The 17973-nt window shown below is 39.4% G+C and overlaps 1 protein-coding gene and 1 long non-coding RNA gene across 3 annotated transcripts in view; one reads left to right on the top strand and one right to left on the bottom strand.

Moving 5' to 3' along the window:
- Positions 1–3658: 3658 nt before the first annotated feature.
- Positions 3659–4537, top strand: LOC115589268 (uncharacterized). Its single transcript, XR_003985508.1, has 3 exons — positions 3659–3747; positions 3863–3917; positions 4010–4537. It is a non-coding gene; the product is annotated as an uncharacterized LOC115589268 (long non-coding RNA).
- Positions 4538–6011: 1474 nt separating this feature from the next.
- rnf24 (ring finger protein 24) overlaps positions 6012–17973 on the bottom strand; it is a 34228-nt gene continuing 22266 nt past the window's right edge. For both annotated transcript variants that reach the window (XM_030413436.1, XM_030413444.1), the window contains exons 5-6: positions 12893–12972; positions 6012–10716 (exon numbers count right to left, since the gene is read on the bottom strand). In XM_030413436.1, the coding sequence (XP_030269296.1) occupies positions 10575–10716; positions 12893–12972 (222 nt within the window). In that variant the 3' untranslated portion in view covers positions 6012–10574. The remainder of the gene's footprint in view (positions 10717–12892; positions 12973–17973) is intronic.

Raw genomic sequence — 17973 nt, 5'->3', positions numbered from 1 at the left:
TCCTTACAAATTCTGCAGCTCCCTCAACCTCTGAAATGACGCTCCAAAATGTGTCCTTGTTTTCTCTCTGGCTAGGTCCAAGTCTTTGTTTTTACACTGCTTCTCTCTGACGTGGTCAATGGTGGGGCATATTTCTGCTGTTGCTTTTCCACCATTGTTAACAGTTTGAGTTCTGAGCTTCAACTATCTGACCACGTGAGAGCAGGCACTGCCTGCCCGGGGGAGTGCAAAGTATCCACCTTATTCCTGACTTCGTGAGTTTACCCATGGTTCATAGCGGTATTCGGTTATGCACTTCCGGTTGAACTGGCTGACCTCGGTGTTTACGCTAATGTAGCTGTCATGCTCGCTCTAAAAACCGGCTTTTAACACAAAGAAGGCGACAGAATGGATAAAAATCGGAGGTGGATACACAGTACAGATGTTCTAATAAGTCGTGAGGACAGTTCTCACAGTGCCTCACCCGTCAGTTCTCACGGAGTGGGCAGATGACATGAAGCATTAGCCCGACGTTAGCTACATCGACATGTAGCTAACGTCTTATATCTTATCTTATATCTTATATTTTCTGAAGGTGTTGACGGCGGAGAATTACGCAGTTAGAAAAGCACAGAAGCATACAACTACCTGCACAGTAACAAAATGGGGAAAGTACTGTTGAAGAAACACAGCGAGTTTATATTTCTGAAGGCAGCAGTAGCGCCCAGCCATAGTGTCAATCAAGCTAAACATAACGTTACAGCGTGGATAATGCTGAAGGAAAGGGAAGTCGTGGAGACAGGCGGCTGCTCGGACATTGCCGGGTTAGGGAAGACATGCAGTCATGCAGCAGCGGAAGATATTCATAAACCCATATATTTATTCTTGTGTCAAAGCCGCGAGCCGCGCTAGTCTCCGTTCCTCCTTCCTCAGCATGGCGTGTAGGGCGCAGGGCACGGACAAGTTTGTCTAAGTTGTTGATGTACTACAGGAGACATTTCTTAAAAAAACTTCAATTTTCATGAATTGTTGTGGCAACCAACAACGGCACATGTTGTACCTCAGCTCATTTTAAAAACAATTTAGCACTTATGACCTAACGCTAGTTGTTTAGGGCTAGCTTAGCGGCAGCGGTCAGTCATGCAGTTACAAGGCAACCAGAAACAGACAACCGCCGGCGGAAGTAGTTATCTGTCATGGCAGCCCCCATAGGCTTCCGAGGAAACAGGTGGATACTGCCAAGTATGCACTGGCATGGAGGGGGGCTGCCAGCAGTGGCTGCACGGGCATGATTGACACTTCTCAGAAACTCCCCTTAGCTCTGATTGGTTGTGTTGATCCGTGAGCGGTGGATTCTTGCAAATCAAATTAGGGCCACTGGGTGGAGCCACAGACAGTGGATTTTCACACAGTACATCTGTGTCTGATCCTCTGCTAGATCATAATGACAATTTTAGAAAATATAACAAATACATAGTTACAGACTACAACTTAAAAGTGTAATAATGGTATTTTATGACCGTATTCAAACACATGTCAACCCATGAAGTCATGCTGTAGGTTTACTGTAAAACTCAACTGATAAATCGGACAAGTTTAAATATTTATTAGCATATCACAGATCATACTGGAAGATCTGATATTGCTCTATTGGATCCTTATTACTTAAAAGTTAGCTGGAAGGAAAAATGTGTACAAGTTAATATTCCCAATTTTTACGAAACAAAGAAAGTGATTTGTCGATTAAAAGAGAATCAGAAGGCAGATTTATTTTTCATCTAAAAATAACAAATGCTAACATTACCAGCTTCTCAGCTGTGAGGCTTTCAATGCTTTTCTTTCTCTTATCCAATAGTTAGCTTAGTATATTTGATCTTCCAACTGAAAACAAGCTACTTGAAGTTGACCTGTGAAGATGACAACAGGCTCTCTTTTACTACTTTCTGGCATTTTACAGGCAAAACAATGTGTCTACTAATCAAGATAATAATCAGTTTTGTCTACTGTGGTTTCACCTGAGATGTACAGTGTGTGACGGTTTAGGGCGGGCCGGACTCACTGTTTATTTTTCAACGAGTTAAGCGAGATACTGTTGTTATGGCTCTGAGTGACTGGGTCACAGTTCACCCTTGATATAAATGAACTATATGAATGCAGAAATTTTGGGCCCCAAACCTTTTTCTCTGATGCAACCCTACAGCCATGTCAGATAAACTAAAGTACCCCCTACATCAACACCTGGGCGTGATCCAGGCACATACCTCGGGGCCTTATTGCCAACCGGGAGTCCGACAGAGTGGAAAAGTAGTGCCTGCTTCAAATAATGTTTAACATACGTCTTAAAGATACACAGAATTTCCCATCTAAAACTTGCTAAGATGTCAATATATTTATGAATATACATTTTTAAAACACACAATGGAAGCTTAACATTTCTTATATGTGACTAACTGAATACGAATTTTTTTTCTTACACTTTTTATCCATACGTGTTTGGTCGAGTTTATATTCACTCTACTACCACTTGGGAGCAGGACTAGGCAATATATTAACATATTTATAATAATTGTGATATGAGACTATGTATTTTCATAGATTTAAGACATTGTTATATTGTGATATGGCACAAGTGTTATCTTTCCCTGGATTTTAAGGCTGAAATATGGTAACTGAGGTAATTTTCTAAACTTAGCAGACTGTTTTTTAAAGTACAAAATGTCATCCCTAAAGTTACTGTCTTTGGTCAAAACACATGCCACATCTCGTCGCCCGGTTTTAGCATTCATGAAGTCCTTCTGAGGATGTTTAAAAATATCAACATATATTGTGTCTTGAGCTTAAAAAGAAATGGTGATATTATTTTAAGACCATAATGTCCAGTGTCAGAAACTGGACATTTCATCCATTTATCCATTTTATTAAGTTATTTAAACCACCTTTTTGTTACATTTATTCAACTGTTTCACCTGTTTGTTCATCGCTTAGCAAATCTATTTTTAACCTTCATCAATAGCTATTGGACATTTTGAATTGAGGTGCTCAAAAGTCCTTTGAAAAACAGGAGGCTGACTGAGATTCGCACATAAGGACATGAACGCACTGAAGTGGTTGGAGTAGCTTTTGAAACTGAATAATAATGTTTTGTCAATGTTCGGCACTGGTACAGCTTTATTCATGCAAACTGCTAACGACTGTGACTCATGGCGTTGTAATGCAGCATAAATGAAGTCATAGTTTGAGTCCAAAACACCGAGCTGAAGGAACCTAAAATAGCAGAGTAAATTTGAAGAACAGGTCGCGTACAAAGACGCGCTTCTTGTCGCTCTCGTTTGTTCCCATTCCTCTGACTTTACAAGACACATTCATTGTTTAAGTTCTGCCTTAGCATCCAATGCTCAAATAATTCACAGTCACCGAGGACACACTAAGGTCTTTGTGTCTTACGGCCAGACAACGCGTGGAGTTCGTCATCGACCTGTTTGCTTTGTAAATCCCTTCAGCTGCAGCAGAATAATGTCACGTCCTTTTAAAATATGCAGATGAACAAAGCAACTTGTAACACAGAGGTGAACAATGTGGAAGGAATGATCATCCATCACATGTACATAAAGCTGTGTTTCTTTCACATAATTTTTCATGTCTGTCATTGACTATATAAAGACACTGACAAACTCAGAGTGGTGCAAATCCCAGGGTGAGCCGATTAAAGAGCGAGACAGGAGAACAAAGTCAGTTAGTCTGTTAATGAGTGAAATCCAGAGAAGCTTGGTATGTACAATCTTTTACTGAGAAGATAACTGACTTAACTGCATCATTAAGATTGATTCTTAAAGTTATACTCGCTAGAAAACACTGATGTAAAAAATCGTATTTATTCTTTTAGACATAACAGAGATTCAAGATGCTTCTCCCAATTCTAATACAACTCTTGATCGTCGGTAAGTAAAACAAATTTTTCTTCTGTGTTGCAATTTTTTGAAAAAGGGGCAAAGCCCTCTCTTTTACTGACGCTCTATTTATTGCTTGATAGCATCAGCAAATGGTCAGGCAACCACAACTGCAGCAGCTACCACGACGACTGTTGCAGCCACAACATTGGCCAGCACCACTGCCGCAGCTACAACTGTCGCAGCTACGACCGTGGCAGCTACGACCGTGGCAGCTACGACCGTGGCAGCCACGACCGTCGCAGCTACGACAACCGCAGGCGCAACCACTGCAGCCACGACTGGAGCAGCTACAACAACTGCTGCCGCCACAACAGTCTCAACAAATACCACTGCCACCAACGCTGCTGCTGCTACTGCACATGCCGGGATCACGTACACGAGCAGTCTGGTTGTGTGTTACTTCAGCACTGTGTTCTACAAGTTCCTCTTCACAGTGTAACTGGGTTATGTTATCTATTTTCACAGACCACAGTCTTTGTTACCCACCTGCGGATGTTATTTATGCTAAGATATAATCATCATGTTATGACGCACAAGTGTTGATAGGTTTGGGAAAACTAGATGATCCAGTGTGTTAACATGTTAAAATAAAATTTTGGTTGAACTCAGATTATCTCGGTTCACAGTTTTTTGTCACCACCTCGAAACATTTGACTGCTGTTTTTCAAAGTTTCTCCATCTTTCCTCCTTTAAAAGTGATTTTAAAATGACTCACTTAACTAAACTTTCACCAGAGTTTTCCATTTTTGAGAGGATACTTAGTTGGATGTGTTATTTTACATTAATATAACCATATTACATAAATTATGTTTCTCGACTCTTGCAGCACTCGTCTTATGTTTCGGCCTCCAGTGTTTGTTAGAAGCAGTCTGATTGGCTGTATCCTTTGTCACTTTAGGCCTCTTAATTTGCTGTTCCCACCCCAGTCCAGAGGATGACTGTCTGATCACTTCCAAACGTGTTACTGGCGTGCGGTCTATTAAGCATAAAAATGCCATCACACATGTAGGCGTCAGGCAAGAATGGGAACTATGCTGGACTAAAAAAAAAAGAGATGATACCACCCATCAGGGACAAATAAAGTATTTTGAATTGAATTGAACTGAGGTGTTCATACATTATGTATCAAATGTGTCGACAGTCTCTGAGGTTAAATTCAACCTCAGGTATTGAATATTCTCACCTATCGAGGCCCATTTCTGCCAGTTAAAGAAAAAAAAATTTATGAAAACTGAAGTCATAAGTATTAGATACAAGAAATTATGAGAAAAAAAGATAAAAGGTAAATCTTTAAATAATTGTTGACGCTTTCTTTCAAAACTATGACTTTTGTATCTCATATTTTGTACATTTGTATGATATAACCGTGACTTTACCCAAAGATTACTTTTATCTCATTATGACAACTTTTTATTTAACATCTATTACTTTATATCTCTTAGTTTAGATTTTTTTCCCTTTATTATGACTTTTATCTCATACATATTTTTTTTTCCCCTTTTTCTTCTTACATTGGTATTGATTTTAATTGAGTTTAATTTTCATCTCATTTTTTCCTTTACTGGAGGAAATGGGCTTTAAGACCTACTTGATGTCTCTCGTGTGTCAATGGTTTGGACGATTAAATTCCCTTTCCAGTGTCAGCCTTTTAAAGGAAGGCCTCAATTTTATACTCAGTATAAAAGACAATAACATGTCCCCATTTAATTAATTAGTGAAACCATGAGGACAATGTAAATATAGTCATCAGATAGAGGCGTAATTCAGACCATGTACACTATTGTAATTTAACCACAAGGTGGCGGTATGACACAATCTTTACAAATGTCGACGTCAACTTCAGTCAGTTTGAATGTATTCAGTTCAGTTCAGTTCAGACAACTTTATTAGTCCTCATCAGACTGTGAAGAGTCCTTAAGTGAATCTGGACAACAAACCATGTCTAACTTGTATGAGGTAGAAATATAACATTCTAAACAACATCTACCTTAAGCATAACATAACTTTGGATAATATTTGGCATAGATTTTCCTGAAAGACATTTTGACTGTGTGGGCAAAGAAAAAAAAAAACACTCCGCTCTTCCCAAAACTTGGAAATTTTATTTACAGTTCAAGTCAGTCACATGCAACATTTTCTTAAAATGAATAAACATGAAATTAGCAAAAACAAGAAAAGAAAAAAAAAATAATGCATATTATTTTCTCCAAAATAGCAATATACAAAAATAGAGCTTACAAATACTGTACAGCAATTGTCTCCAAAAATATTCTGCTGCAGAATTCTTAGTTTTACAAACAATGTCTGTGAGAGTCCACAAACATAATCAGTGTTAACAAAAAGGGGTGTGTGGGCAGGTTTGGGGGGGGCAGGGTGGTTTAGGTACGGTGGTAGAGGTGGGAGGTTTGTTTGGATAGAGAAGGGGGAGTTATTTGTGAGTTGGAAGGGCACTACATGAGCTACATGGGAATAAATAACACACCATACAAACAGAGAAAGTTCACTTCAGGGAGGCAGTGATAGAGATTCATAATCCTAAAGGGTCTGGTCGCTAAAACCAACCATGGAAATATAGTGAAAGCCCTCATCTACAGAGGATGTCTGTGTTTTTTACTTTTTTAACTAAAATGTTTTTTTTCTTCTACAACAATGTCCGCCATCAAGGGACAACAATATAAATGGCCTCTGATGCCATCATTCAGACGCTTTCTTCTCTTAAATGTTTGATGTGAAGCGGTGTTCCCGCTGTCGTATTCCATCTGATTGTGTCTCGTCTATTTATAATGGAGTTTACTCAGTGGCAGCAATGACGTCAATGGCCATTTCAGTTGCGGGAAGCCATTTATTACTATATTCACGACCGGCTCAGTTTCCATTCTGTTTTTGGACAATAATTCTGACGATCGACCCTTGCCTATAATCTCATCTTTCTCACCGGGGCCGGGACTCTTTTTTTTAGCTCACTTTGAGTTGGCACTTTGTTTTCAGTGGGATTAGGACGGCACACAGAAAGGAAACAGGAAAGTTCAGGTGGAAAAAGGCTAAAAGTGTTTACAATCAAACACAACACTTAAGATGGCCAAATGGCAGGAAGTGTTCAGCTGCCATTTAGTTTGTTATGAAGGAGCTTTTGTTTTTGTGCACCTCATGTATAAATACACTACTACTGATACTACTCTCTACATACATTTAAAAATGTTGATATCAGTGGCAACTTCACTATGCAAAATAGCATGCTTTCACATTAAATCTCCTCATATTCTTGGCTTTCTCTCGCGAACCTTACATTCTGAGACACATCGTTAGCAGGAACAAAGCTTTAAGACTTGCGTTATTAGCGTTGAGCTACAAAATGTGTCATCTTTTCAGGCGACAGGGGCAGAAATACTCGCCGTTGTATGGTTTATAGAGTGATGCTTTGGGGATAAGGGTATGAAAGAGAATGTTGAGATACACGTTGAGAAACAGTCGCAACCTCTTCAGAACCAACGAGGCAAAAAAAAGGTACCAAACACTGTACATCACACAACATACTGGATATAAAACCACAATCTCTTCACTAACAGACGAGGTAATAACAAGGACTTTCTGATAAAGTATTATTAATGTATTGTAGAGTGAAGAGGTTATGAGATTGCAAATGAACACGGCCCGGGATGATTTCTCTTTTTTTTAAATTGTGCCAGTTTTTGTTCAAATAAGACGAATGTGGACAATGTGTTTCTTTGAATTTGAGCTGCTTTAAAATGTTAATAGTTCCTCATCTGTCAGAGGTCTGGACCTTGTTAAGAGCATGGAACAACTGACTAATACGCTTCACAGAGGAGAAAGAAATCCTGCTTTGGCTCTCATCTCAGTGCTGACATTTTCACCTTGCAGCATGCTCTGACCCAACCGCAGGAGGTCATACCTGTGGGGGAGTTGGGCAGACATTCAACAGAGATGACAAACATTCACACCACAGAGGTCGGAGTGACGATGCACACCTGCCATGAAGGATGAAACGCATTGTCTCCTTTTAAAACCGTCCATAAACCTGTTTGACTAAATGACAGAGAGTAGTTGGGGATTTTGCCATACACATTTTGCTGTCTTTTGGTGGTGTTGTTTCTACACCAATCAGAGGCCTGTTTAGTTTTTTGTTCTTCCAGGGCTGCAGCTTTTTGTCACTGTTTATTAATCCATTTGATTAATTTTTTTTTCAAATAATCAATCGGTTGTGTGATCTGTAAAACGTCAGACCATTGTGAAAATGTCGATTAGTGTTTCCCAGAGGCCTCACATGTCTTGTTTTGTCTAAAGATAGTCAGTAGACTGTCAGAGAGGAGCAGAGAACCCAGAAAATATTCACATTTAAGAAACTGGAATCAGAGAATTTGGCTTTTTTTCTCTGATAATCAATTAATGAATTTTTTTAAAGTATTTTGAAAATGTATTTAATAGCTGACAACGAATCAATCAATTTATCATTTGTTGCAGCTCTGGTTATTTTGGAAGTTGTTTACAGCACCAGAACACATTGTAAAATTAGATGAATTGTGTCAGTCCTGAGCGAGTTTTATTTTCTTATAGTGGGACAAATCCTTTGCTTACATTTGGACAGATTGTTCCTTTAAACATAATGTGTGATTGTCATCTGACAATACATATCACAGGTAAAAGACATTCCCAGGCTCATCTTCTTAGGTCCATCACTTTGAAGCGCAGCTGTTTTTAAAGCAACCCTTGTAGATCAGCACATTTACCCACAACACATTCACTAAATGCAGCTAACAAGGGACGCGGACAAAAAGAGAGGGGGCTCAGAGTCACTGTAGTGTGGCACAAAACAAAAAGCACCCTGTACCGTACAGAAAGAGGGAGAGAGGCGAAAGCACCAGAATGCTGCAGCCAAAAAAGCACAACTACCCTGTATGTGTGTGTTTGTGTATGAATGAAAATGCTGCATTATTACAACCTGCTGACCACAGACTCTCTGGCAGCCCTGGCAGGGGACGGCTCGAGCCCCTCCCTCTGCGCATGTGTGTGTGTTTTACAAAGTAGAGTGTATCTTAAGCAAACAATATGCTGATGATATGCTGAGGGCAGTGATTCTGACACAGGTGTCGGTCTGCTTACTCATTCGATCTATGCAGCTGTACCAAGAAATTATAATAAATAAAAAAATATAAAAATACGAATAATCTTTCAGGTTGGAAGCAAAACTAACTGCAACTGTGTCTGCAGCACGTGTTATGTAGGTGTTAAACAGCTCGGAAGGCAAAAGCTTGCTTCATCCTGGTCTATTCCTAAATAAGCAATAATTTTCTTGCAGGATATGCTACACTAGTTCAAGATAAATCATCAGGGCTGTTGTCATTTTTGTTTTGGGAAACAAGCCACTGTAACAATCACTTAGCTCGATGCAGCAGCTGACCAAAATCAAACTGAAACATTAAGGTTACGTATTTTAGATCTTTCTGTTTAATATCTTTAATGTCATTTCTGGTGTTTGTTCTGATTAACAGGTCTATATATAAAGCACCAGTTTATAACGCTAATACTGAAAATCAAAGTAGTTGAAATAGACTGATTTTCTGTTGGAGAAGTCCTGGATTGCTTTTCTGTCCAGGGTTTATCAAGCCTGCACTTACCTAACAGTACTCATATATACAGGAAGCTATCCGGTATAGTCCTTTAATGAAAATACTTCTTCTACTGCATCTCCCTAACCCTTCCTGTATTGACAGAATAAGCTAAACGGATAATAACAAGAGTCGCATTGTTGGCGAATGACAAACAGGTGAAGAGGGTAAACAAAATTCTTTAGGCTTAGTGTGAAGATTTCTGGGTTTCAACACATTCAAACTTTTCACATTTAGTCAGACGTAATGTCTCGAGGTTGCTTTGAGCATAATTTCGTGTGTGTGTGTGTGTGTGTGTGTGTGTGTGTGTGTGTGTGTGTGTGTGTGTGTGTGTGTGTGTGTGTGCGCAATTATGCCACAAAGCATTGTCCAATTTCCTGACATCTACCAACATACTGAAGGTATTGTTGTCCCTTTCAAATATTTTGTATGTTTAAAAATCAAAAGTTTACTAATTAAAAGTGAAAACTCATGTGGCTCTGTACTGTACATAGAAATAATAGTTAATGATAAAATATAAAACATGACCTTGCTACTAAGATCACAAGCAATTAAGGTTCGACTTCTCGTAAAGTGCTTGTTAAAAAAACAAACAAAAAAACAACAACAATTTATGTTTTAGTGTTTTGTAGTTCTTGGCTTTTGTGTTTGTGTTTTCTCCTGGTCTTTAGCTGGTGTCCCCAGAAAAAGTGCTTTGGTTGTGAGAAACTTGTTGACCACGTCTTGGCCAAGAACGAAACTTCTTCTTCATCAACTTCTTCATTGTCCGCAAAAATAAAAATAAAAAAATAAAACAGGAAAGCAGTTGATTATCAGTCTGAACTGATATCAGGAAATCCTTTCTGAGAACGATACAAGGATAAGAGAGGTGCAGATTCACAGTTCTTGTGAGTATCTGCGCAGTAACTCCAGTTTTCTCCGGTCGGTCCATGGACTCATACCGAAGTGTACCTGTACAGGTGAGCGTATGAGTGATGGGTTGTGTGACTGTAGTGTACTGTAAGAGAGGTTTTTGAGTCTGCTACACCAGGTTCTCGATCCCAGGCAGAGGCTGCTCTATTGGCACCGTGGCATCCATGCTGCCAGCCTGCTGGGCGAGCTGCAAGACAGGCATGTTGCACAACGGGCACACTTTCCTCACCTCCAACCACTTGATGAGGCACCTGGAAGAAAGAAAAAGTAGTAAACTTCGTATTCTGCAGGAAAATGGTTTCATAACATTGCATATCGGACTACATATACGCCAGTACTGATATATAGCTGATAGGCCAATATCGGCCAATAATATCGGCCAACAAATATACAAGTCAAGCTCTAATACAAAGTACAATATATGTTATTCTCAGGTAAATCTAGCTTATCATAAATGTATCATATTAGCTCATATTGCCATTACATAATGTATCCACTAGAGGGAACAGACAAATATTTCTATAAACATGTATGATGTCCTACTTCCGAAAAAACTCATTAAAGAGAACCTTTGAAAAGTGACTGTTAAATATGTTAAAAGAAAATAATTAACATATATCATCATGGTATATCCCATTTTTATCCCCTCAATACTCCCCAATAATGATGTTGGTAGAACCCTAAAAAGTCTGTAATACAGACAGACTGCAGATAAGGGTTTAACAGTGCACAAGTGGTTTGATTTCCTTTCAATGTTTACATTTTTTTCACAATGGAAACCTGTTATTATAGGAATCCATTGTAAATGCCAAGAATCCAAGCTGACCACAGACTCTGTTCTCTGTCAAAAAGCAAACTACAAACCTTTGCAGCCACTATGTCACAGTAAAACATTTTTTGTGTGGATGTTCAGTGGCATACAAGCTCTTATGAGCTGCTGTTTATGCTGTAGTCCTGAGTGGCTCAGGGGCAGCTCATCGGCCCAGCTTTCACCCTCCTTGCCCACAGGAATACTGAATCACTGGGATAGGAGGAGGCAGCTATTCAGAATCAGTATGTGGTGGCTATGCATGTGCCACAGCTAAATATACTCAGCTCACAATCACATTCTACAACCACACTGACTAAGTGGGTAAGGTCAAACATTATGTGACTCACTGCACATCAACACATCCAGCTGGGGTGCCAGCACTGTCAATCACTGACATAGAGGCAGCAGCTGTGCACCTTCTAGGCTCCATATTACTGCTGCATCCAACAGTTCTCTGATCTCTGAGCGACTCTAAAGAGCTCATATTCTGCTTTTTGGGGTTTTGCATTTCCTTCTCTATGTTATTTAGCACTTTTGTGCAGAGTCCACACCAAAGGGAGATTCTCTCTCCCACAGAAAACACTGCGCCTGTACTTCCAGAAATACCTCGTTTAGAGTTGAGCCTTTACTTCCGTAACCTATTTGCGTGACTATGTAACCAGTGTTATGAGTGTTAACTCATCTCCAAGTTATGTCGCATTTGGAGATCGACACTTCTCACTGGCAGGACGGCGGCGAGTGGAGGGAATGTCTGCTAATGTGAGGTGTCCAAAAACTCTCTTTTTAGTAAACTCTGTATACACAAACAATGTTTTCAATGGTCGTGTTCATGTCTAGAGACCCTGGTGATACTATGAGCAAAGTTTCATGCTGTGTTGAGCCTTCTTAGTGTTTTAAGAATAGCGTCGTAATTATGCTTTTACACGAAGGTTTGACTCATATACATTCACAAAAAAAAGCCTAGGTTGCATTTTGGCGAGAGTTTCACTTTAAGTCGTTACTTCAAAAGTGTGTGTGACATGAGCATTACATTTATTCCTTAATGTAATTTTTTAACCTTAATTTTAGCAGTGTATATGTTAGCTGAATGTTTTCGGTAACGGTCTGCCTGGAATGTCTGTTTTTTCTGGAAAACAGCACGACTTGACTTGTGTCCACACACACACTAAAGGGGGTGTTTATACAGTGGATTCAGTGAGTGGTGACCACTCTTGCTGCAACTGGGGGAAGAAACTAGGCCAAGGGAGGTGTCGTGCTGATATAAACAACTCAGTCGAAACGGCCGGGGCACAGGGAGGGGGGGTGTGGGACAAAGTTGGCTAAAGCAATCCATCATGTCCTGTGTAGTTCCTCCCTTCATTACACACATGGCTTTAGTTTTGTGTATAGAAATATACCGTTATGAACTTTTTGCCAGGACACAAACATACACTTCATCCGAGCAATGACTTTAAAATAACTTAATTTTAGTCTTTAATCTCTCTTTAAGGGGGTAGGAAATAGCAACACATAAAAAAAACCTCCTTTTTTATCTAGTCTGATGTATGTGTCCTTGACTTTGTGTGTGCCCACTTGTGTTTGTGCGTCAATGAATGTCAACAAAACCTTATACTTACTTCCTATGAAAGGCATGTTTGCATGGACAGATTCCCAGCTCGTCTTTTTGCTTGAACTCTTCCAAGCACACTGCACATATCTGAAAGACAGAAGGGGCAGTTAGACATATTTGATGGAGTAGGCAATGCAACAGCTTTGAATTTGTTGGTTGTTCTTTGGTGGTTTGTTTCTCTCAGTTTTCATCTGATCTTTGTGTTGGCAGATTGGAAACAAATTATCCAAACAGCCGAGGTCAAGAACTCACGGAAAAAGACAACTTTGGCCAACATCTGCAAAGAATTTGACACAAACAACAGAGCTGTAACTGTCCAGCTATGCTCTGTTATATAACTCGAACACTGGGGACTTGTTCAGTTGGTGGACGGAGGCTACCGTAAGTGGCTAAAGATCACTGTGATAGAGAGGAAGAATCTTTTATTCAGCTTTTGCTTCAAAAGCCAAAGACTAATAAAGAGTGAAAGCTTTAAAAGACACCCAGAGGCACATAAGTTGACCATCACCATGTTTCTACTGGTTATCAATCTCAGGACATTCTACCAGACTCTCTGAGTCTATGATCTCAGTGCTGTTGGTTTCTGTCAAAATAGATGAATGATAACTGGTGTCCTTTTAGGGGTCGCTGAGGAAATCCTGATGGACAGGTTGGAGTTGTTTGTCCTTTTATAGGTTTGTTTAACACACATACTCATGCAGGCGTTCAGCAGGAACAACAATGAGGTCATGACCTGCAAGTCTAGACTAAATGTGCAAGGGAGATCTTTTCCAGTTCTAAATTGTCAATTTCCCTTCGTTTTGTTGTCTTGTTGGGTCGACTTTTAAACAACTGACTGCTGGTATATTATTTTTTTTTTTTATATATATACTGCAAATAAGATGCATGTACAATTTCTACATGCATTCCAGGTACTGTCTAGGATAAATACTTTCTAGCAAGAATCTGCTGAAAAAGTATGAAGCATGTGGTAACAAAACATGAGCTACAATGGCCCATCCAACCAACCAACCAACCATCAGGTTTTTTTTATCCTGATCTGAGTCCTTCAATATTTAGTACCTGCCAATACCAGGTCCCGATCTGATACTTAGCCTTAACTAATATTTCCCTGGATAAAACAGCAAAATTAAAGTGAAACTCTCGCCAAAAAGCAACCGAGGCTTTATTTGTGATTGAATATGAGTCAAACCTTCGTGCAAATGCAACATTACGACGAAAGAGGCACTTTTAAGATTTACTGTAGTTTCCTTTTCGGGCAAGCTAATTTTCAATGGGGTGCAGGGGCACTCTGACACTAGCATCAAAATCGCTATTTTTAAAACACTAAGTAGGCTCGACACAACATGAAACTTTGCTCGTAGTATCACCAGTGTCTCTACACATGAACACTGAGAACATTGTTTGTGTACGCAGAGTTTACTAAAAAGAAGGTTTTTGAACTACTCACCGTTGGAGCTGGATCTCTGGTGCGCCGCCGTCAAGGCAGACAAAAAGTGTCAATACCCGAGTACGATCTAACAGGCTGGAGAGTAATGGTGGACCTCCTGCCTGTAAGGTCGCACTCGGGGATCGACACTTTTTGTCTGCCATGACGGCGGCGTGCCGGAGGTGCTACTGCTAACGTGAGTTGTCCAACTATATACTTATCACTGGGATAGGAGGAAGCAGCGATTGATTGATTGATAGATTGATAGATTGATATCTCCCATATTATATATTCATACACTGAATATAAATATAGTTCCGTTTTTAAGAGTGTTTGACTTAGAACACCACATATAATGTCGGTGGCAGATGGCTTACCATATCGTTACCAGACAAACATCAGAGTTGCAATGACAAGGACAACAGCGTTGAATCGGATATTTCAAATGGTGAGAAAATGGGATACAATCTACACAGCACTCCTACCACCAAACCTCATCTAACCAGTGGATAACACTTTCATGAGAGAGGGTTTTAATTTGGCACACTAGTTTTTTGGCTGTCTAACCCCGCAACTATTACTCCTTTGGCCACACAGACTCTTTTTCTCAGCTCTACTTGATTGGGGATGGATGGACAAGGAAGGATGAAAAGAACAGCATGGGGGCTCTTGGCTCTCACTCTTGATGATTTTTGGACACAGAACAATCTTCTGTTAAGATGTCAGCTTTGCTCGCTTTATTTGTGAATAGATCAGTGTTTTTGTTCTTTTGTGCCTTGTCTATGGTGTCACACTCACAGTGGGATTTGGCACCCTGCGCCAACTTTTGACAGAACCCTTTTCTCCCAATTAATTGAATAACCCTGTAAGCTTTCGTTACAAATTCCATGCAAAACACATGGACTTAACTTTGTGGAAAAACATTACTAGATCATGGATTAGATCAGAGAACAGCAAATTAACCTGTGCTCATCAAGACAAGCATGCTTTAAGATTCATGGTTCTACTTACTTGACAGACGTGAAGGAGAAATAAGTTCCAAAATTAATGTACTATTAAAAAAGCCAAGCAATGGAGTGGGGTTAAGATTTAGTGAGAAGAAGAGGAGGACCAAGGCTTAGAATAATCCTCAAAAGCAACAGTTATCTTAAATGGGTATTCACACCAACAGGTCCTTTCTTTCTGGATGTCTAGTGATGAGGTCATGATGCCATTGGTTTCTTATCTTTGGCACAAAGATAAGTAGTTTCTGTTGTGTAAAGACAAATTAACAAGTCATTGCCTCAAAAAGAATTCACGTCCAGGTGGCAACAAACTAGTTCTTTGACACTGACACAAAGACAAAATAAACGTTTTAGTGACAGAAAAATTACTAGTATGGATAAATGGGGTAATGGATGTCTTACTGGACTTCCTACACAATAAAAAAACGTGCAAAAAACTCTTCACAAATCATCAGTCTTAAAGTAAATATTTAAAGTTGGCACTTCTGTCAATATCCAGCATGGAGATATGAGTGAAAGCCATTTCCTAGCTACATTGTGCCATAAACATTAACAAGCCTTCAATCTAATCTATTACCAAAAACACTGTCAACATAGAACCAGTCACATTATCAAAATGAAAACAGCAGCGGTCACACTAAACTTCATAATGCCATATATGACTACTTTATGAAAAAAGGTTTTAAATGTGATATAATAAGCTCAAGCCTATTTGGACACCAGGAAACAAACCTATCCATTAATTTTGCCAACCTAAAAACTGATAGTGATTCCTCAAATGATAATGAAGCAGCACATCATGAAGACTGCACAAAGGGACTGCAGGAGACTTGGCTCTAACCAGCTATAGATGCTATTATCCTACCGGTGTCCACCTTTGCCTAATCAGTTAAGTGTAATTATATGAATCTATTATATGCATTAAAATGAAGGTTGCATGAATAACTGGAGATACAGTAAGTAGGAATGGGAGTCACAGAATAGCTGATGATACAATACTATCATTATACAGCGACTCTGGTGTCACTGATACAATGCAAGACAATCATCTATGTCGCATCAAGCTATCTCAGTGACTGAAGAAGAAAAATACCCATGTAAAGGCAAAGTGCAGGACTGATGTATTTTTTTTACTGAAATTTGGTGTCAATTTCACAAAATTTTAAGACCGAGATGAATCAATGTACAAAAGAGTGTCAGCTTAGTGCCTTCTTACCACACCAGTGACTGCAAGTGGTCTGTGTCCACCTGTGCCATCAATCTAATGCTAAACAGCCACAAAGTGGCAAAAGGCTGATTTGCCGGAAAGCAGAAAATTCTGGAGTTTAAATGTTTCAAGGAAGGATGCAACTATAAATCACTAAAATCTCTTCAATCTGCTCCGTTTTGTGCCTTCCATGATTAAGTGTGGTAAATAACAGACTTGTGAGTTCAATAACTACATCTATGGAATGACTGAGTAATCTTTATTTGTCATTTTACATCATCCCAACTCATTTTACTGTTGAAAGAATCCTGCTGCATTAGCTTTACTAACTTTTCTACAAATAAAACAAGTATAACATTTAATGCTGATTTAATGTAACTATTCAATGTGTAGTGTAATTGCAGCCTTAGTTGTTCATATTCTAATGCCATCAATCCATTGCTGAGTGTTTATATTTCTACATCAACACATTTTGACTGTTTTCTGAGATTGCTCATTTGAAGCAAATCCCACTGCTAAACTTACTCTCATACCATATTGCATGGCATGAATTCTTGACATTCATTCTTTACACGCAAATACGGGTCAGTAGAACTGGGGATAGGGGTCAAAGGCACACTTCAAACTGATCAGGTTACACAAACAAAGCTGAATATGACTGGAGCAGTAAACTGATCCCATATTAGCACTCCTATTCTACAAATTCCTTTAAAATGCTGAGATTGAGTCCCTGCAGCTCAGTCTATACTCGCATCTCCAGGGTGATCCTTTGGCGTGGGAGCCTCTAAAACTGGGTCATCCACCCAGTCTTGTGCGTGTGCATGTGTGTATTATTGTCCTTAAACAAATACAGCTGGTTATTCTGTCACAGTTTTCATTCACATGACACCTTCTGATGCTCTCTCTCAGTTTCTAACAACATAAACAATAAAGTCTGAGGCCTGGTGGAACAGTGGGAAATTCCAACACTGATGACAAGGAACTGTGTCCAAGCACACATGAAGATGCTATTGATAACATTTAATTTGCACCACAGTGTTAAAGGGATAGTGTTCCTGTCTGGGGACTACCATTTTTCCACTCCAAAGCCAGTGCTGCCACTTGACTCACCAACTGCTGGAAGTCACTTTCCAACAAAGGTGAGCTGACATACAGCATTACATAAAAGCACAGGGACGAACAATCATGACTTGACCACAAGATTCTAGTTTTCACATAACAAGACACATGACACATAAATGTTAAATAACATGGATGCACGATATTGAATTTTGGCCAAATGCTAATCCCAAAACTGATAAATGCACATATCTTTTCAGCCGAATTGTAGAAAGCATCAAGACTCTCCTATAGTGGAATTAACATAGTCTATCTACTTCCATGATGATAGCCTAAAGGCAGATGCAGAAATACAATTCTTTTCAAAAAAACAGTTTGTTACAGTACAT

This window comes from Sparus aurata, chromosome 1 (assembly GCF_900880675.1).
Source record: "Sparus aurata chromosome 1, fSpaAur1.1, whole genome shotgun sequence".
Taxonomy (NCBI): Eukaryota; Metazoa; Chordata; class Actinopteri; order Spariformes; family Sparidae; genus Sparus; species Sparus aurata.
Note: the sequence above shows the minus strand (reverse complement) of the source record. Positions and strands in the feature narration are given on the sequence as shown.